This window comes from Asterias amurensis, chromosome 15, assembly GCF_032118995.1.
Source record: "Asterias amurensis chromosome 15, ASM3211899v1".
NCBI lineage: Eukaryota > Metazoa > Echinodermata > Asteroidea > Forcipulatida > Asteriidae > Asterias > Asterias amurensis.
The window spans coordinates 17,618,550-17,640,701 of NC_092662.1; the positions used below are offsets into that span (position 1 = coordinate 17,618,550).

Below are 22,152 nucleotides of genomic sequence, written 5' to 3' on the forward strand. Positions count from 1 at the left end.
AAAAAAAAAAAAAAAAGTATTGTAAAATTTTTTGTTTTACACTTTCTTCAGAACGAAAATTAATTATGATTGAAACATGATAATGTCATGGAACTTTGTCAACAACAAATGACGGTTCATTATTCAATCAACTACTACCCGCCACAGGCTAACTAATGTCATTCTAATTTTTACAACCCGGGCGCCCGTCGGAAGACACATGGGCCACGCCTGCCTGCAAGTGATGAGACCATGGAGGAATGCATTTCCTCCATGATGAGACATAATGCAGTGATTTCAACTTGACGTTTCGACCAGTTTCGACCGATCATAATTATTCATCGTCTTGAACAACCCCAAATTATTTTATTGACGTGCGACCTAGTCAGTTTCCCTTGTGTGGTTTATAATTGGATTCGTAATCAAAAGTTGCATCCCAAATTCCTCCCTTGGCGTTCGATTCTTTATTAATTTTTATACGACAAGTAAAGCCTGAATGGCTTCTGACTTGCGCCTTCGGGGAAGATTATTGACAAAAATAGGGAGACCGCAAACATTTGGTCAAGATAGTTCAGTATGATCCAGTGGTCGCGGGTTCAAATCCCACTCTCACAAACCGCTTTGTTCAACACTTGTTTCCCCCAAAAAAAGAAAACCCTGCATGTAGTTGAATAAGTAAATTTCAACAGAGGGCGCGCTTGACAAGATGAATGAAAAATCTCCAGACTGGTACCCAGTGTTGTTAAGCAGATAATAACGACATGCTAAATCGGAACCCGAACATATGGCAGTTCATAACAAAATAATTGCACAGTAATCCTGCCACTGCGAGTCACTTTTGCCCTGTAAACTATGGACCCCTTAAACGTCAAAGTTGCTTACAAAATGAGTCATTTGATCTTATCTGAGTAGCCACGCAATAAACTGCATTTCGTCAGATTATCACATGCTATATTCTCCGTTCTTCGACATGTTGTGTTTGTTATAGGTAAGTTACGATTTCGATTTGATTTTGTTTATTTTTGTTATTAATTATATTCATTCGAAATTCAAAGTTACTCACTTCTGCCCTCACTTCATATAATTTATATTAAAATTATCACATGTTTTTGCAGGTTTTCCAAATATTGCTCTATTTTGAAAGGACAACATGCTGTACGTGTTTATGGTAAACACTGGGTCTATGCTGACACTGGACATGGCATTAACCATGGAAAGGTACATAAGTTAAACTGACTGCTAGCTAAGGCGGATAATTGTTCCTGACCATGCTGACACTTTTTAGTTAATGTCACGTCTGCTTTTTCTCGATTACACACTTGACTTGGTCACGTGTGTTTGTTTGTTTAGATGATCTTCCCGTCAAGGGAACTTGGCAAACTCCCACAGCACAGGGGGATATAAACGCCAAGCTGGCAACAACCAATCTCTTAACAACTCAGTCTATCATGTTTGTATACAGGTACAGCCTGTAGGGCTCAAATTTGACACTGGACCGCCAGATCGAGTCTAGTGATATGTCGGGCTGGTATGGTAAACACTAAAACAGTAAACTGAAGACAGGACAAGTCTGGTAATCTTGTGGATTTCCCCCTAAATTTGAGCCCTGTAAAGTGTAACGCATAAAGAGTGTTTTCACACGTGTGATACATGTAAGGAGTGTCCATAAAGAAGATAACATAGAGCTGTGTGTATGTACTGTTAAAATAAATGCTCTGTGTGGTTGCACTCACAACATTACGTATAGATGGGTTGCTATATGCGTCACTGACTGCCGTCTTTGATGTATTTTATGTGGAAAGTGCACAAGAGTCACGCGCAGCGCAGACGTGCGTGCACTTTTCACGTGTAAATACCTCAAAGATGGCGGATAATGACGCGTACTGCAATCCATCTAATGATCTATTGTAGGTTTGCATTTGTGTCTCAAATTAACTGTAGTGGATGTTGAATGTTGAGACAGTAGGAAAGCCAATGAGTTGATTTGACGATTTGTTTGTTTTCTTTCTTGATATGACAGTGTACAGAGGCTGCAGGAGACCTTGGCGTTGGAGTATCAACTCCCTGTGGACAAACAAGTCCTTCTGATTAGCGGAGGTCAGAGTCTTGACCCTCACATTAGAGTCTGTAGCTACAGTGCTGGAACGGTAAATTCATCTCAACTTGATCCTTAATCCTAAATAGGCCCAGGCCTGTATGCTGCATTTTTGAAAGGGCAAGGGCACCATGACATCCTTAGTAAAATGTCCTCGTTGAGGAAATTGTAAATTTCTATTGGAGCATTTCAAGGGCACAAAGGTAGAGTCCAGGGTGCAACAAGGCCATCGCCTTCATTGCCTCTGTCAATACCAGACCTGTAGGCCTAAATTCTCATTCAGGAGGTTGTGCAATATGAGAACATTTAGTAGTAGGCATGCTCTGTAGAAAATGATGGAATGCTTAGCGCTCTGACTTACCTCTCGTTGAGCTGAATATAATGACGAACAGTGGCAGCCTGCCCATTCTTGTATGCCATGTTTGTATACCACAGTACATGTAGGCCTGCCTCAAAACACTGGAAAGGCGGGGTGGGTAAAAACGTCAACGTCCATATGTCTGCAAAAAATAAAGGAAAATTTAAATTGTTCTAGCACTAAATATTTCCAAATTAAGTCTGTAAAAAAACATCTACAGATGTCATCAGATGTGAAGTGGTAAGGAAAAAGTTGTTTATTTTGACTAATTATGTACCATGTTTTTAAATCCCTTATAGGATACCAATCCCATCTTTTTGTTTAGTAAGGGCACCATTGAAGCAGCGATCCCACCTATAACATCCATCACACAACAGAGCAGTGAGGAGAAACTCAGATTACAAGTTGAAGGCTTGAAGAACCTTCCTCATAGCTATAGTGCTGTCGTGGCACGGACTCAACTAGCCCTGGTAAACATGTAGAGTCTGGCTAACACGGGACAATCACAAAATTGTTAACATTTCACAAGATTTGGCTTGAAATAGATTGATTAAAAGTCACTTGAGTGATTTCCAACACCATTCAGTTACCAGTAACTCAACACCAAACTGTTGGACTCTGATTATTGTGGTATGCCTAATGTCATGTATAAACCAAGTTTACTAGTTCAGTCCTCAGTCCAACCGAATAAAACAAACATGATTCTGATGGGTGGGGTGATTCGGGAATGCAATATCAACATTTTCTGTTTTTGTTTTTTTGCATGGGGTTTATTCATACAGTCTTATGAAAGGACAAAATATTCTAAGGCTGTTATGTCTTGTTACATGTGCTAAAACCACAGCTGAATAATACAGCTGTTATTTGAGTGAGCCTGAAACTTGTGTATGATATTTTGCTTCTTACTGACAGCAATTCCATGATCTTGCCAAGGAGAATCTCCGATTGTGCGAGGGTCTTGTACATGATCAACATCTACAACAACAAGGATGGATGGCAGTTGTGGCTAATCTCGAAGATATTACAAGGTACAAGTCTAAATTGCAGTAGTTTGTTTACTTTCTTGTTCGTCCGCTAAAGTGTATCGATCAGATTTTTTGTATTCAAAATTTTGTTTTATGCAAGTTTTGTCCTCAACGAGGCTTAATGCGCCATGTCTATCTAGAACACACGCCTTGCGGAGGAGAGATGCAAGCAAGTTGACCATGAGTTATTTACAAAGATGTTGCTCATTTCTTGCAGTGCTTTTGAGCAACGTGCTGTCGCATTCAAGCAGAGCATGAAAGAATTCCTTGAAGATCGACCTCAGCTTTTGCTCCAGCTGACGGAGTTTGAAGAAATACTGATTCTTCTAGAGAAGACACCACTACTGCCTTGCTTAGTAGAGGAGAGCTGTATTATCAATAAGGAGATATTACAAGACGGGAGCACTGTCTCATTAATGCAGTGGATTAGTAGTCAGGTATGGTGACAAGAAAGAAAGATTAGTCAAAGAAAGATTAACAGAATACCCTTAACCAACACACCCACCCCAACTGGGCTACACACTTGTTTACAAATTGAGTTCCAATCTTGTTTACAAACTGAGTTCCAATCTTGTTTACAAACTGAGTTCCAACCTTGTTTACAAACCGAGTTCCAACCTTGTTTACAAACCGAGTTCCAACCTTGTTTACAAACCGAGTTCCAACCTTGTTTACAAACTGAGTTCCAACCTTGTTTACAAACTGAGTTCCAACCTTGTTTACAAACTGAGTTCCAACCTTGTTTACAAACTGAGTTCCAACCTTGTTTACAAACTGAGTTCCAACCTTGTTTACAAACTGAGTTCCAACCTTGTTTACAAACTGAGTTCCAACCTTGTTTACAAACTGAGTTAGAATATTGTTTACAAACTGAGTTCCAACCTTGTTTACCAACTGAGTTCCAACCTTGTTTACAAACTGAGTTATAATCTTGTTTACAAACTGAGTTCCAACCTTGTTTACAAACTGAGTTCCAACCTTGTTTACAAACTGAGTTCCAACCTTGTTTACAAACTGAGTTCCAACCTTGTTTACAAACTGAGTTCCAACCTTGTTTACAAACTGAGTTCCAACCTTGTTTACAAACTGAGTTCCAACCTTGTTTACAAACTGAGTTCCAACCTTGTTTACAAACTGAGTTCCAACCTTGTTTACAAACTGAGTTCCAACCTTGTTTACAAACTGAGTTCCAACCTTGTTTACAAACTGAGTTCCAACCTTGTTTACAAACTGAGTTCCAACCTTGTTTACAAACTGAGTTCCAACCTTGTTTACAAACTGAGTTCCAACCTTGTTTACAAACTGAGTTATAATCTTGTTTACAAACTGAGTTCCAACCTTGTTTACAAACTGAGTTCCAACCTTTTATACAAACTGAGTTAGAATATTGTTCCAAGTCTGATTGACGACCTTGTTTAACTGAGTTACAACCTCTCCCAAACTTAAGTGGCAACCCTGTGCCGAACTAAGTTCTGACCTTGTTTACAAACTGAGTTACAACCTTGTCCCCAAACCTTGTTACACTAAGAAGATACGCCGATCACTCCCCCTACTTACTACAGGACCAACGAAGCACACTTGAGCAAATGGCACAGCAGTGTACAAAGAGCCTTGACCAGTTCAATCAACAGGTTCTTGATGCTATGTCAACAGAAATCAACAAAACTCTGGGTAAGTTTAGACAAATCTGTTAAAAATTATTTTTGCACCTTATGCAGAAATAGTGCTTAAACAACTTTCTGGTAAGCAGAATTTTTTTTTTATTAGAATGTCTTTGTTTTGTTGCTACTGTCAACAGGTGATGTAAACAATGGGAGCATGAAGGAGGTTAAAGGTCTGGGAGAGAGGTTGTTTGGTTTGGAGCAGCTCCTCACCAACGCCCAGAAGGTCTTACAAGAACAAGCTGAGATGGCACAGGTATAAGCTTGACTATCTGACATTACACCTCAAGGCCCAGGCCCTTCCAGATACTGACCTTTACAACCTGCAAGTTTTCTGCCAGATGTACCTTTGACCTTGCATGACCTACAGTGGGTGCGTTCGATTAGCTTCCCTGGGTTGACCCAGCGGTGCTCCTGGGTGAGCCCCTGACAAGAGCTAATCGAACGATCACTCACCCTCTCAGTGTGACGTCATGCACCTCGGGCCAGCCCCAAGTGACCCGTTCCCCAAGCAGGGCACTGGGGGCTGACCCGGGTGTGCCCCTGGAATGACGTCAGTCTTATTCGAATGTACCGGGGACAGACTGGGGTCGACTCGGGGAAGTTAATCGAGCCGCACCAAGTGTAGTTACTTACATAAAACACTTGCTCGTGTGTGTAATATCAGTCTGGTGTCTGTGGTTCTTTGCATGTCTATCCAATGAATCAAAGAACAGTACCTGTCTTTATCCTTTTGTATTGTTGATACAATTGTAGCGTTTTATCTACTTACATATAAGATAATTTACTGAGATAAATCCAGTAGTTTCATTTTGATTCTGCAGGGTTTTCTTTGAAGGTGGAACCAGGTAATGTTTTAGTTTGTATGCTTTCTAATCAGGGGATGGTACAGAATCAGACTCGAGCCAGTAACTTAAACGACACGTCCGTACTACCGGATCTTTGCAAGAGTCACCAGCAGCAACTGACTGTAATGTACAAGAAACACTGCCAACTTGTTGAGATAAGTCGACGTTGCCAGGCCGCGAAGGAGGAACTCTGTCATAACCTTCACGTCCGACTAAGGTAAAGGGCCAGAGAAACATGTAAAACATTAACAAGATCAACAGGGCCAAATTTCATGGCTCTGCTTATCGTGAGCAAAGAATCAACGCTTACGGAAGCAGGAAATTCTTTGCTTACCTCATGCGTATTTCACGGGTTATCCAGGTTACTAGGCAATCTACGCTTACACAGCTAGCGCAGAAATTGGGCACTTGCTGTGCAAGCGGAGAATGAGGATTGTAAGCGCAGAATTCGGCGGTAAGCAGAGCCTTGAAATTAAGCCCTGATGAGGAAGCTTATATTTGCCATAAAACTAAAATGAAACGACCTGCCTCCAAGTAAGTATACACTGATAACTACAAACACAGCATTCTCTGCTGCATGGAAGCTTTGACTCTGTGAAGCTTCCTTGGTGTATCGAAAACAATGTCTTGTTACAACAACAAAAAGTGAGAAAATAGAATTAGCTGTTGGAAACTGCTTACCAACCAAAAGGACCTATGGTATAAATGCAAAAGAATAGTTAATGGCCTGGCGTTTCAACCAGAGCAGAGTCTTTCTTGAAGGCTAAATTACAACACAACAAACATGAACAGGTAACAAACTGTAACATACAATGTAAACAGTGAAGTGGAAATACATGAATAGAGAGAGAGACTCAGAAAGCACGCAGTAAAAGCAACTAACAACAAAAAGTATTAGACTCGATATTTTAATGACTTGACCTGTCTGTTCATGCTGATTTTTGTGTGTGCCAAACTTGCTCTTCAGATGGATCATGTATGTAGAGCAGCAGATAAGTGCTGTCCATAGTAAAATGTTAGTCTATCATGAGAACCTTAAACGTCTTAGAAAGCGTCTTGAGATTGTTCGCCAAGTGTATGCTGCCCCCAAGCTGTACGCTTCTGCCATTGTAGAGGTGTATCGAAGGAGACTGTATTCTAGTCACTTCACTGCTGTAAGTTTCTTGCTATTTTATTTACAATACAACTTGTTGGGCTCTTCGTTAAATTGTTTAAACCTTTAAAACCTAAAATAAAATAGTTACAAGGTGACCCTTTTTTATGGAAGATATCTTCCCAAGAAATAAAAGCTATCTTAATATCTTTTGATTAATGTCCAGATTATTCTTTTACATTTGTCGACGTCTCAACTCTCAACTAAAAGAGAATGTGCTGAAATGTCATTCTGAAGTTCCATGGCCTTGGTTGAAAACCCTGACCCAGTTTCCACTCGGTCTTGGGGTCTCGGGCAATAAGTTGCTCTTATACGATACTCCCTTGATTCACCCTCGGTTAAACGCAGTGCCATTATTTATTCAATGTTCTATCAGTGGGCTGGACAAGTTTGCGATACGTCCTTAGCAAGCCACCAGTCAGAGATGGTCAAAAGGAGAAATTTTGCTTCAAGTATGGAACGCCACTTTCTCAATGTGCTCTTCCCAGGCCTGGTTGGGGAAGTCCCACCTACTTTTGCTGTAAGTAAAATTTCAGTTTGTGTTCATCACTTTCCTCCTCTCAATTGTTACCCGTACCCCTTTGATCTAAAACCCCTGTATACCTGTTTGACATCACTGTTTTCCCATATTTGTGGGGTGGCGTGGTCAAACACACCGAATTTAAGCTTAGGTGTCAATGATAAGCTGAGTATGGGTTTGAGTCACAGTTGTGACACTTCGATCCATAAACAAGACACTTGACCGTTATTGCATCAACCTTCAGATGGGAAGTAAAGCCCTTTGTTCTGTGTGTTGTGTAACGCAAGTACAAGAACCCAGTACATTTTTTGTTAAGAGAAAGGGTTCGCCCCTGTGTTTCTGGCAGTCGTTACTGAATGTGCGTCATTACCTTGTATGGTGCTACAAAAAATTAGTCTCAGAATTCCTAAAAACATCAAAACCTGTTTTAAAATTTGTTCTCTCTTTGCTCAGCGCCTTGAGTACCTTAATACTCCAATAACCTAACCATGTTATTACAAGTAGTGATTATCCACTTGAGACGTCAGTTTCTGTCTTGGCATTATGCAATGATGTCATGTGACAGTTGAGATGATGACACTACAGTGATGAAATAGTTACGATACTTGTTCACTCAAGGCTTAATGTGGGCAGATGACAACTCATCTTTTAACCTCAACAAAGCGGGCCCTTCCAAAGTCCAATGACATCATATTTATATTAAGGTCAATTTTTTCTTCTTCATTTTTTTCAGACTACACAACCAGAAGACTTTGACACCCAGCTTCCTGAGATCAAAGATGCTGATATCACCAGCATGAGAGAGAAACTTCCAGAATTAGCACACATCCTTAAGTAGGTTCTCTCTTGCATGTTAAACGGAAACTGCAATAAAATCAGTGATGTACTCTTTGACCATTCAGTATCAATTGGTGTGGTTTTGAATAGATTGCCGTATGACATCATGTGGTGAATGCATCTTCACAGTACACAGTTGACCCTCCTACTGTCTGACCATTCAATATAATCCACTAAGGTTTTGAAGGATAGATAAACTATGCCATCCTGCAGTATGATAACACGTGATGAATGCATCTTCATAGTACATAGTCAACCCTCCTACTGTCGTCCCATTCAATATCATCCACAAAGAATTTGAATGATAGATTAACTGTGCCAGTATGCATTATGGTATCATGTCATACAGTATACACAGTACAAATGTGTACACAGTTAGTTCTGTACATAGTTGTACTACCATACATAACCCATGTAGTTGAGTGGTTTGAAATGGTTGGCCAGCTCACCAGAAATAGTAATCGAGAGTAGGATTAAGTAAACAAATTATGCACTAATAGGGTCGAGTTAACCTTCATCAATTACATTCTAATTAGAAAGACAAAGAACAGCGAGTGACACATTTTGGACAAGAGTCTCTTCAAATATGGAGGTAGAGCAGTGAGATGTGAGGAGGTCTTGCCAGTTCATTTGCGCCAGGATTGTCATCATAAGCCTTTTAGAGGTACGGTGGCCACTACAGGAGTGCACTGTTTGGTTTGCGTGTATACAGACAAGTTTACCCAAATCAAAACGTGTTATAGTAATGTGTCCACCGTATCTCAAAATGGCTTGTTGACAGACGGTGTGCACTGGCAAGGTTCAATATTATTATTATTATTTGCTGATTTTCTAATTGTTTTATTCTTACAGGCTGCCAGCTGAGCAGACAGACTTGGGTTCTGAATGTGCCCTATCTAAGGCGTTATTACCAGCTCTCTCTGATGAACAAACACAGACCAGTTTAAACATACAAGAAATAGAAGAACTGAGATCCATCGAGACCGAAGGAACACAAAGTGATGATGCAAAGATCTCGACCACAGATCGTACAACTCCAGACGGCAACATGCTGAGACCAAACTCTCTCCCAGCAGGAGTAGAACTGTCATCCATAGATTCAAGTAGTAACAGAATCACCGTTCCAGAAACTTTTCAATCCTTGTCATTTCGCCATGTTGACAGTTTTGTTTCAGCGGCCACCACTCCAGACCTAGAACTGAGTCCTCTGGACATGTCTACCCAAGGGGAGACACCCTTTGCGTCGTTGCTGACGGCGCCTGAAGGGAATTTTTACTCGGCTGTAACGAGCCCCTTAGATGACATGGATTCACTATCTAAGCATCCTATTAAAGACAACTCAGTTTCAGAGTTTGTTGAGAAGGTCACAATACTTCAGGAAACTATTCAAGAAAGAGAAGCATCCTTAGAGGAGAGTCAACATAAAATTAAAGAGATTCAGGATCAGTTGGAGAAAGCGGAGTTAAAGTTAGCATCAATTAAAGATGAGAGGAGCTTGTATGCAGATCAGTTGAGGATTTCTCAGACAGGAATGAAGTCTATTATCCCCAAAATAGAAACCTCTGTCCACAAACTCAAATCAGATCTTACTGAAATGAGAACTGCTGTAAAGTTTGAACAGCGTGCATTCCATGAAACAATTCTCACAAGCGTTTCATCCGTTGAAAGTTTTTGCGGCAAGGTACAATCCCTCCTCAAAGAAAGAGAAGAGGCTGCAGTAAGCGAAGCAGTGGAACTTCTACAAGTGCAATCAGATGCTAAATGTAATGACTTAATACAAGACCTGGAGAGAACCCAGGAAGAGGTTGAATTGTGCAGACGAGAGCTTCATGATGCAAGGGAACAATTAACAGAGAAAGAAGCAGAGCTTTCCACACTGAAAGAAAGAAGCTGTCAGGAGTTGCAGGAGTTACAATCCCAACTAGAAGAGCAGCAGAAAGAAAAGTTGATCGTCGTCAAGAGTAAATCAGAAAAGGATATCCAGGAGCTCCAGAACACTGTCAAAGAAAATGAAGATGCTATACGGATGATGAGAGAAACTGCGGAGGAGGAAGTTACGATGCTTCAGAATCATCTGGCAGCAGAGAAAGAGCAAGCTCTAAATGCTTTGAGAACGGAGCTGAAGGAGAAACACAACCAAGAGCTGGATGTCAAGCAGCGTCATCTCCAAGACACACAGCTGGACGAGCTGGCTGAATTTAGAAAGACCACAGAACTCAAAATGGATGCTGCTTGTGAGGAGTTAACGCAATCCTTAAACAAAGCCAAGGAAGATGAACTGCATGATCTTAAGATGAGATTGGAATCCAATCATCGGGATAAAGTCCAACTGCTGTGCAGAGAACTTCAAAATAAGCTTTTACAAGTCAAGGAGATCCATGATGAAACTTCGGAGGATGTTAAACAAGAGTTACGCTCGGTCCGCATTCTCCATGAACAGCTCATTGAATCAAGTCATCTTAGAATGACGGAAATGGAAGAATCTTTCACCACGTGTACTCGCAGTGTCTCGGAAACATCTGAAGGGAAACTAGAAAGCGATGAGCAACTTGGAGATGTTGCACAAATGAGTAGCTCCGTTATGAAAACTTTAGACCGGGAGCAGGTTGGCATGGTGGCAGAGCGCCAGCAGGCATTTAATGAAGCGGTTTCTAGAGTGGCGGTCCAGAAGGATAAGACTATCGAAGAACTCAGGAGGAAAGTAGCCAAGCTATCAGAACATCAAAATCGAAACCAAGGTATGTTTTGGTAAACAGATACTGCGAGTCTGTGAGTGGATGGGATGGTATGTAAATACCTAGTCTCATTTTGCGTTGTGACGGTGCTTCGAAAAGTCAATAAGTCAAGTTGTCTTGGAAGATCATGTCCCCCAGTTTCATAAAAATGAGGCACTCGGTGTTTTCTTTAAATCTCACTCGGATCCTTTTTGTTAATCAGTTCTAATAATGAAAATAGTGGAATTCATATCCGCCACTCAGTGACACTTATGGTGCTCCAACATCATTACCCCTGGTCAGTGGGTCATTTATTTCATTCCTTAAACCATCTTAGCTCCCTTGGGAGTACTGTGCTTATCTTCAGCCATTTTTTACAAGCTAGGTCGTATTTTGTTACATCAAGTAAAAGGTCACTGTGTAGCGCCCTCATGTGTTTATATGTAGTCAGTCAGTTTGTTTTACCATTGTCGCGGTTAGTTTACGGATGTTAAATAATCCAAGTACAGACCCCGGTAAGATCTACCCATAGAAGGTTACCCATTTGTCTCTGTTAAATATTAATCCAATGCCAGCATGGGTTTACTTGACAGTTCTTGCACTCGGCATCTTGCCATGCAGATCCATGACCTTTAACTGCTTTTACATAATGACAGATACTATAGAGAAGCTTTTAACAGATAAAGGGGACATTGAATCCGAGCTGACCAAAGCCCTGCACCAAGCAAGACAATCTGAGAAGGAGCTTAAAGTTGATGTTTTCAAAAAGGAAGCCCAACTGACTGAGCTTCAGCAGAGATTGGATGCTGCTTCTGTTGCAGGCCCTGCCCAGTTACTTGTCTCCAGTGAATGGTGAGATATGTCGGAGCTTCAACTCTGGCCACAAGGAAGTTTTAGAAGTTTTAGAAGCCCAGATGTTGATCATATAATTATTGTCATACTTTATGATGTAGTGCTTTACGAGATAAGACTAGTCTTTGTGAAATCGACCCCAGTGCTCTCAACTGCTCTTTCAAGACATGCCACAAACTGATATTATTTGAAAATATTTTGGGTGTCTTTTCCAGTGATACAATGGTGACAAAATCGGCTACAGAGGGCAGGCTTCAAGCCTTACTGAGGTCAAAAGAACAGGAGTGCAGTGCTCTCAAACATCAAGTGGTAAATACAGTCTTGATATTGACTTAAACAATCTCTGACTGTCTGATCAGTCTCTACTCTCTGTGATGTGTATGTTAGTCTGAAATAAGATATCACGTGGCGGAGGTATCTATACAGTACACTGTCAACCCTCCTACTGTCTGACCCTTCAATATCATCCACTGTGGTTTTGAATAATATAACAGTTTTGCAAGACTGCAGTCTGATATCATTTGGTGAAAGTACACTGTCAACCCTCCTACTGTCTGACCATTCAATACAATCCACTGTGGTTTTGAGTGATAGATATTGACTATAGATTACAAGTTTATGGAGAATAATAAGAAGAGGAGGAGGGTCAACTCTTTGTGTGCATAATACTTTATGATAGTAAATGCTTGATCAGGGCCGAATTTTATAGAGCTGCTAAGCACAAAAAATTGCTTAGCATGAAATTTCTGCCTCGATAAACACAGGATTACCAACCAAGTTTCCACATGATTTTCAGGATGAGCAAACAACAGCTGAAAACCAGTAACAAGCAATATGCAACAAATGGAAATTTGGTTGGTAATCCTGTTTTTATCATTTTATTTTTATTTGATGTCCTTTTCTTTGTTTACTTCTACTTGATGTAATTTTTTTAACATATTATGATGTTGACATGTGCAATTCAGTTTTTTAACTGCGAGTCATGTTTTAATAAACCATTTTTGAATTGAATTGAATTGAATTGAATTGAATTGAAAGGAATATCATGCTAAGCAAATTTTTGTGCTTAGCAGCTCTATGAAATTGGGTCCTGATGATGAGGATGATGGACCATTCTTCTGACTGTCAGTTGTTCTCGATAAATACTCCCCGTTTGTTTTTAAGATAAGTGTATTTAAACAAGTGGTTTAATTTACAGTAGTGAAGATTGATTTTAATGAAGTGTTGTTTTTTGTTCATCAGATGCAGCTACGGGTTTCATCAAATTCTTCGACCAGGACAGAGAAAATATCCATTATTGAGTAAGTGTAAAAACCAGAAGATCTCTCCAAGAATAATTCAAATCCCAAGGCCAAGTAAAGTTTATGTTTCTCTCTATAACCAACACCCATCATTGAGTAAGTTTTGAAAACTTAATAAATTTTCTTGACTATCTAAAAAAGAAGACTTATGAAGACTTTTAAAGTCATGACCAGGTATGATGGTTCATTATTGTATCAGACCTACTACAAAGCCCACCATAGTGAGTGACTAGAGTGGGATGTGAACCTACCAACAAAACATATTGACAAATAATAGGGAGACCACCAACATTATGGTTACATAGCTCTGTTGATAGCACGTTAATCCGGCGATTGCAAGTCCCACCCTAGTCAAGTTTTCTTTGTTCAACCCATAAATCTTTCTTATTGTCTTACCTCTTAGCATCAGCGTTGGAGACTTGGTTCTCATCTTCTTTGAGGAACCTAGAGATAACTACGTAGTGTTCAGTATTGAACCGACTCTTTACTTCGTCCACTCCGAGTCACTGTCAGGTCTTGATTTGAAGCATCAAGCATCCGATGGTCCTAAGAGGTAAACTCTCTTCCATTGTCCAAGGAGTACACAACAACTGAAATGATAAAGCCACACTCTTCATGAGTGATCACATTGTACTGTATTTGACTCCAGTCATGAAACCCGTCGCTTAAATGCACTGTAGAGTAGAAACTTAAAAGACTAGAAAATAACTTGCTTTGCCTCTCTTGATTTTGAACATTTAGGGTTAGTCTTGAAATTGACTTTTATTTCCGTATGTACATGTTTGCAGGCAGTGGATTATCGGCAGAGTTACGGACAAAGAGTACTGTCAAGCCAAAAAGGTGAGCCCTTAATTTTAAACGCTGTTTTTAACCCTAGCTTTTACTTCTTGTCTCACATTAATTTAAAAAAAATAGAAATTTATCAGGACATAATTGTGAGCCTAATTGTATTATGCTAAGAGTTCTCTGGCAATAGTGAATGTAATTTTGGGTTGAATAAAGACAAAATTGACAAGAGTGGGATATGAACTCGACTGCAATCTCTCGATTCGAAAAGTACTCCTCAAATTCAGTAGATAAACAGCGGACAAGTTCATGTTGAACTCTGTAGTTTTTACAATTCCATAATTTCTCTGGGAACAATCTATACAGCAAAATACTGTGAATCGATCAAGCAATCAATCGTAACATGTCTATGGCGCCATATTCTATGGCGTGTGACTGCAAACCGATTGATAACGATCTTGGATTTATAATTGAATGGGTTTTTATTAGATTACTGACTGCTGCTTCTCTTTTTCAAACTTCTAGGCAAACAATCGCTTCAAGGTTGCCATAGGAACCAAGTTCTACCGTGTTAAAGCTAAGAGATACGATATTAAGCAAGATCCAAGCACTACCAATTAATCTGGAGAATTTGGTGCGGTAAAGCATAGGGCTGATGTGAGGGTTTTATTCACATACCCAATCTTTGTCCGGAACCTTGTCTACTTTAGCTGTAGCAATAGTACTTAAAAAATGGAACCAGACTATTTTTGTATCAGCCTCGGTTTGGGTACAAAAAGTTAAAGGGTAGAGATACAAGATGGTCGCGCTGTGACCTAGGTATTTCCATATCAACCTCACTTCAAAGTTATCAAAAATCGCCTTTTGTGCCAGACACAGAGTTAAAAGTATGACCAATGATAAACACTCAGAGTTTACCTGAAATATGTACCCAGTTTACCTCATTCGTGTACCCTGTTTATACCTTAAATGTGCATGTACTTTGTAGATAGTATACCCAGTATAAACCTTCATTATGTCAGATGATAACCCAAATACTGTACAATACAATGTAGACCCTTACACCATGTTTAGTGTGATAGTGTAAGACTGTAAGGATGTTCCATTGCAAATCTGAATGTCAGAAAGCTTGCTCAGCCTCTTTAGGCTGTTTGTTTAATATCTTTGCATGTAACTGCATAGCCCAGAATCGGTTATTGTCCTAGAAGCCGCAAAGTCAGAAGCTGTGAGCCTTAAGCCAGAAGCCATAAGCCAAAGGGTTTAATGGTAGTGTCTATTATAGTAGCTTTGATGGAATAAGGAAATCGGTGACACATAATGTATTCTTGTGATGCACTGCATACACAGTATCTTTTGTATTAGTCTTGTGAACCAAACCAAATAAATGAAATAAATGGGAATGAAACCCACTACCTTTCCACGCTCTTAAGCCGATTTCCTGTCCATGAGAAAACCCAGTTTTGGGAGAACACTAGGTGGCAGCAGACTGATCTTATTTTTTATAGTTCTGAGCATTAACATGTCTCCAAAAAACAATCGATATACTTTGTAAGTCTGCTGCCACCAAGCTTGAGTGATTTTATAACTGTACTCGGTTTCCAAGGATTCATTGGGGTATATGTAAAAGATGGCACTTGAGCATATGGGCTATATGAATTAATTGTAGGGTATTCCGATCATGCTCAAAGTAGATACCAAATCGAAAATGTCCGAGGGTCAATTTCACAAAGAGTTAGGACTATTCAATTAGGACTAGTCCTAGGAGATATTAAGAATTTAAGGCTAGTCCTAAGTTACGACGAGTAATTCATCCTAACTCGAGATAAGACTAGTCTTTACTCTTTGTGAAATCCACACCAGCACCTACAATATACAAATGTAGAAGACAACTATACTCAGGGCCTTGATGGCCACTGATCGCAGGACAAAGTAGACTTTCACTAAAAAAATAAAATAGCGCATCAGAAAGACTTACCTGCTATCAAACTGACAATAACCATCCAAAAATATTTTGAGAAAAAAACTTGTTTTCTTCCGAAAATAGAATTACAGGGATGAAGATGTGTGGTACAAAGTATTTGTGGATGCAGTTATTTGCATTTTGAGAGGATGCTGTTATGTGTTTTTATTGAGGCAGTAGTGATTTGAAGATTTGTTTTGAAATTGTTGTGCAATAAATGCACCGTTAATAGAATCAATATAAATGGTTTTGTTTCTTTCATTTAGTGGATCTGGTGTACTCCCCATCTCATTCTATTATCCCCACCCTGAAAATGGAAGAAGCTGAACGAGAGATGAAAACAACTGAGACACAGTTAACCCAAGGCTAACTTCTGTAGAGTATGGAGGTAGCCTCCGTGCATATAGAGCTTGCCCCAGACGCTTTATGTAACATCAATTAAATCAATTAAGAAGGCGACTTGTGCTTATAGATTGTTTATGGTCTACCACAGAGAAAGCAAACTGCACGGGGCTGAAGAGAGCAAAGCAACAATACATAATTCACCCTCCCATATCAATTCATTATTTAATTTAATATTTTTAATTAATTTGGGGTTGAACAAAGAAAATTTGACTAGAGCAGGACTTTTGAAATGACATTTTCAGTGTTGGGTACATTAGAATTAAAATCAAACGGTTCCAAACTTTTCCTTTAACAATAGGACCACGATGATTTGGAAGTCATGTCTTGTGTCTATAAAAAGCCCCTTTCACACAAATAGCACTTCGTGTGAATAGACAACAATGTTTGGACTAAGGTCTCTGTAGAAATTAGCCATCTTTTATGGACGGTAAACACAATATAGTCCATAACGAGGAGCATTTGGTAACATTTCATAGCTGTGCTAAGATTAAGCATGGGACCCGTGTTTAATTGCTCTCGTGTGAAAGGGCTTTATTGCATGATATAGGTCTTGTCCACTGATGCATCACTCTGCATCAATTATTTCACTGCAATAATAACATACTACTTCGACTGTTGACTGCTTCTGTCACGCGAAATAATTCATTATGCAGGGCTGAGGGCTTGCGAATAAGGAACTATGCCTGATTGCTTGTGAATAAGGAACTGTGTACACAACCATTCGTTGATGTATGCACTGTTTATTTGACTATGTAGACATAATGTGGGCGAGATTATTAGATGGTCGGGTGCTTGGTGGTAAATACTGATGATCAGGGCTGCAGAGAAATCTGGTTATCTTTTATTTAGTACATCTCATTAGAGTTAAATGCCACGTGTGCATTTTTTGTTTGGAGACCAAATAAATCTGATCTATAGGTTAAGGGGACTATTTCGAGGGTCGTATATGAGTGCGGGTCGCAGTGGATGGTTTTGTTCCAAGCATGGAGGAAGGAAATGCTGGAGTTAGTGTGGTTTATTTCACTGTCTCAATTTTTGGGACCCCGGTTCGATTCCCTACTTGAGCGACGGCTTATCTCGGATACCTTTAAAGGCAGTGGACACTATTGGTTATTGTCAAAGACTAGCCTTCACAGTTGGCGTATCTCAACATATGCATAAAATAACAAACCTGTGAAAATTTGAGCTCAATCGGTCATCAAAGTTACGAGATAATAATGAAAGAAGAAAACACCCTTGTCACACGAAGTTGTGTGCGTTTAGATGGTTGATTTCGAGACCTCAAGTTCTAAACTTGAAGTCTCGAAATCAAATTCGTGGAAAATTACTTCTTTCTCTAAAACTATGGCACTTCAGAGGGAGTTGTTTCTCACAATGTTTTATACCACCAACCTCTTGTCACCAAGAAAGGTTTTATGCTAATAATTATTTTGAATAATTACCAATAGTGTCCACTGCCTTTAACTCTAGCCCTGTGTACCGTGTCTGGTAAATCCTGCTACAAACACCATCTCAAAATTTGCCAAACTGCGCTTTGTCTGCTTCCTTTGCAGACGAAAGATTTTTTTTTTTTTAACTGATTATAATTTGACATTAAACAGGTCCTGGTTACTACCATTTACAAATCAGAAAGTAAGATAGTTCTCTACAAGAACAACTTTAACCTGGCAAGTAGAAATACACAGCCGCAAACCATGCATTAGACACTGAAATATTAAATATGGGCTATTAAAACGTCTTGGGCAAGTAAAACGTTTACGAGGCCAATTTATAACAAAGGTAATCTCAAGGCCTGCCGTGAGCCCAGTGCATTATAGTCCCCCTGCTGCTTATGTTCTCCCACGGAGGATGAACCTCCATGTTTCTCCGTTTAGGGTCTACCTCTAAAACTGACAATTCTTGCTTCGAATTATAGTGCTTCAAATTTGTGAAGGTGAGTCTGATTTTTGGATAGAAGACTCTTGACCCGCTGAGAGGCCCTTGATTCACTTAAGTGTTCCATAAAATCCTTGACCTTGTCTTCAATCTTGAAGGAAACTTTTAGACAGGGATTGATTTGATGTTTCCATAGTAATTCAAAATAAAAAACTCATGACTCAATAAATGTTTGAATCTGGACAATTTGAGACTGCTTGCTCATTTTCTCTTGTTCACATCGAGCACGTACATACAACCTTAAGAATATAGGTCGGTGAAATGGATAGCATCGCTTTGATCTAGCTGGCTGGGCTCACTAGAGCCGTAATATAATCATCTATGCAAAAATAATAAAATGGCATGTTAAAACATACATGGGGATCACGAGGAACGTTGTTATTCTGGACTAATAATGCAAACGACTAGTACTGCGAACAATATAGGCCTACATTATATTAATTATTCTATGGCCATATGGCATGCAAGACAATAATTTTCTGAAGTGGCTGAAACCGTATAGGTGCATGCTATAACATATGATAGTTCACTCTTGTTCGTATTCTATAAAAGACATCGGACTTGTGAGTGACGTGGTAACGATATACTGCAGTGCTGCAAGCCGGGCACTAGATCAAACCACGAACCGACCACGGCATTAAATTCAGTAAATTGACATAATAAGCCGGTATTTCAAAGATGCTCGTGGCTCTATCACAAGCACAGGAATGTATCAACATTATGTATCCGAGAGACTGTCCTAGCAGTGTGTGACGGACGAGAAGTGTGCGCAGTGAGTTCGGGTCAGTGATGCAAAAGTGTTGAAACTGGTTTCCCGCGTTTAACCTCATCGTGCGCGCGTAGGAGTGGAAACAAATCGACGTGTGGATGATGCATACAACTAGCACTGCCAGGTGGATATGATCGTAATGAGGCAGTACTTTACGGAGAGATGGCGAGGCTACCCATCTCTTATTATAATCACTACCTAGTATTCATGTTGACATACACAGTATGTGGCGTTGGAGAATTGTGAGAAACAATATATTTACGGACGTCACAAGTGTTGTTTCTCTGTGTATGTGCTCAGCATATCTTATGTTGGATTATTACGTTTAGAGTTACCGTTGGGGATGTGACAAGGAAAGCGCTGCATGGTGTTAATAGTCTATGTGTAATTGTACTCACTAATCGCTCTCTCATGGATGTCAACATAAATCCATCAATTCACTTTGAAAAGATGGTAATTATTTTCCAATGGAAAGAAGACATAACATCGAGGATGCCACTCTATCGTGGGGGATGATGTGTCAGGAGAATTGGACAAGAGTGCAACTCACAAACAGCACATTAATGCTCTTTAATTATTGCTTGTCTTAATAACATTGTTTTAGGAATGAAACTGGAGTGTTTGCAACAACACTGCGTTACATCACGCGTTAATAGCTTTCAAATTGATCAGGGGACTATCAAAAAGTCATCAACAAGCCATGGCTGGTGATCTAGTGACATGGTTGTGTGGAAGTGGAGGTATCAACCAAGTAAATGGTTCATCAATAAATGACACCATGATTGATGTTTTACTGAGCAATTCTACATCCACTACGACTACCACTGGCTATACAGGGGATCCAATGTTATACATCTTAGTTGTTCTACTATTCTACGCTACAAGCATCACTCTTTTCATGGTAAAGTACATCAAGAAACAGAGCGAGGAACAGCAATGTGACAATGACTATAACACATTTGTTAGGATGGAAGGTTTCGACCAAAAGTTAATGGAAGCAAAGAATGTTGCGGCGATGCGATTGAAGGAGCTGGCATGCGGGAGAAAGAAACCTGTAGCGGGTGGGCAGGAAAACGTAAAGGATAAAGTCCAATATAAAACGGAGCATAAAGTGACGGAGAAAGTGCTTACAAGTACGGTGTGATACATTGGTGAACGAAGAAGCTCCATGCATTCTTTAAAAAAAACAAAAAAACAAAAAAAACATGCCATGTGGAGCCGAGAGGATCACAAAGGTGTGACTGCTACAGTGGACACACACCAGGGGAGGATCCTGTATTTTCCAAACCGGGGGTAGGGGGGGGGGGGTCAGAATGAACGAGCGCGCCAGGCATATGAGGGGCCAAATTTAATGGCTCTACTTACCTAAGCAAATAATCGGCGCTTATGGAAGAAGTGAATTCCGCATTGACGTCAAGCTTATTTCACGAGTTAGCGGGGAATTTTATGCATAATTATGGCTGTGCACAACATTGGCACTCCTCGCTTACATAGCTATAATAAGCGCAGCCAACATGGTTTTGAGTCCATCCAAATATTATCATAACCATCATGTTAATGGGAGACATATTAAAGGTCAGTCATCGTATTTCGAGAAAAAAAGAAGAAAAAAAAACCAATATCTACAGCCTGTTATGTTTGGCGACGGGGGTTCGAGTAGGCCTACGGTTAGTCATAATAATGTGTTCTATTTAGCAAATGGTAACGGGAAGCTTTCATGGTGAACACTTCAGGTTGTTGCAATATTGAGAACATATCGAAACGGGAATATTATAAATTATTTAAGAGTTTTTCTCAGAGATGATGCATTTTGTAAAATAATTAAAATCGCTGTATATTATTTAGCATCCAAGAATACATTGTAAATAATAATAAAATATAATATCCACTTTTGTTTAAAAAAGGGGAATCCAATGTGAGATTAATTTTTGTGGGACATTTAGTTTTCCAATAGTCCTTATGAAAAGTGGAAAATTTACAGCTAAAGCGGAAAAATGTCATTGTATTTCACTCTTTTTTGTTGATATCAAAGTAAACGTTTTAGATTCTTCCTGAATATTGGTATTCGATTGAAACGGCATTGAAATTGAGCTTTTAAATGTCGCATTAGTTCCTCTTTGGAATGTAAAATCCCATTGTTAAAACCCATTGATATAGGTGTCTAATAATATTTTTTCAAATTGCGCTCGGGGAGACTAATTGTATAAAATGACATTATTTACAGCATTTTCTCCCACTTTTCTAATATAATGACTCTGATTGAAAGTTAATACATCACTGAGTGTATTTTTGAATTTGAGAATTGTTATCATAAAATCATGACCAAAAATATTACTATTTTGTAACCAAGCACCTTAAATTTTCAAATCCTGTTTTGAACTGCAGGTGTGACATTTTGGGGGTATATTTGAATGATGTGCCAATATCATTCGTAGGCTAATCTGAACAATCGTGTGTCTCAAAAAAACCACCTGTATACTTTGAAATGGCTGCCGAATAGAAAATATGTGATTCTTTGGGAAAAGGTTTAGATGTATATGGTTAGCTTATGGATTAAACTTTCATATGATACCAAAAAGTCCGAAAATAATCCATGCTTGGGTGAGCACCGCTCACGAAGAATAAGTAGCCGACATCTTGTAGTGAATTTTGTTAGCTCCAAAGGACTAACCTCTCGCAAACTAGAAGGCTAATTACTGTGCAACCTATTTGTCATATTATCCTTCACAAAAGTCAGCAGTGTTTTCGTAATCATTAATTATTTTCGGACTTGTTTGTGTCATATGAAAGTTGAGTCCATAAGCTATCCATACATCCAAACCTCTTTCCCCCAGAATCATAGTTTTTATTCGGCAGCCATTTTAAGTGTATAGGTTTTTTGAGACACCCTGTAGTTTGAATTTCCTATACTCTACATGTTCTGCATAGTTTTATTCTTATATTTTTCTTACTGC

At 39.5% G+C, this 22,152-nt stretch overlaps 1 protein-coding gene and 1 long non-coding RNA gene across 2 annotated transcripts in view; one reads left to right on the forward strand and one right to left on the reverse strand.

Moving 5' to 3' along the window:
• The first annotated feature begins 639 nt into the window (after nt 1-639).
• Nucleotides 640-16,311, forward strand: LOC139948499 (RB1-inducible coiled-coil protein 1-like). Its single transcript, XM_071946665.1, has 19 exons — nt 640-967; nt 1,095-1,197; nt 2,000-2,126; nt 2,732-2,902; nt 3,345-3,460; nt 3,675-3,894; nt 5,020-5,128; nt 5,256-5,374; nt 5,999-6,183; nt 6,934-7,120; nt 7,496-7,639; nt 8,373-8,473; nt 9,329-11,214; nt 11,847-12,042; nt 12,258-12,351; nt 13,285-13,343; nt 13,747-13,896; nt 14,132-14,183; nt 14,655-16,311. The coding sequence occupies exons 2-19, from the start codon at nt 1,130-1,132 to the stop codon at nt 14,748-14,750; spliced, it is 4,080 nt and encodes a 1,359-aa protein (XP_071802766.1). The 5' UTR covers nt 640-967; nt 1,095-1,129; the 3' UTR covers nt 14,751-16,311.
• Nucleotides 2,448-22,152, reverse strand: part of LOC139948501 (uncharacterized) — a 30,908-nt gene continuing 11,203 nt past the window's right edge. The window contains exons 2-3 of the long non-coding RNA XR_011787451.1: nt 13,740-13,933; nt 2,448-2,574 (exon numbers count right to left, since the gene is read on the reverse strand). This is a non-coding gene — a long non-coding RNA (uncharacterized lncRNA). The remainder of the gene's footprint in view (nt 2,575-13,739; nt 13,934-22,152) is intronic.

What these genes read in the sequence shown, in the direction of transcription:
- LOC139948499 (XM_071946665.1), top strand. Translation starts at nt 1,130, where the DNA reads ATGCTGTACGTGTTTATGGTAAACACTGGGTCTATGCTGACACTGGAC. An exon ending in AATCTCGAAGATATTACAAG is followed by an intron (nt 3,461 to 3,674) that starts GTACAAGTCTAA and finishes CATTTCTTGCAG; the next exon opens with TGCTTTTGAGCAACGTGCTG. An exon ending in GTGCTCTCAAACATCAAGTG is followed by an intron (nt 12,352 to 13,284) that starts GTAAATACAGTC and finishes TTTGTTCATCAG; the next exon opens with ATGCAGCTACGGGTTTCATC.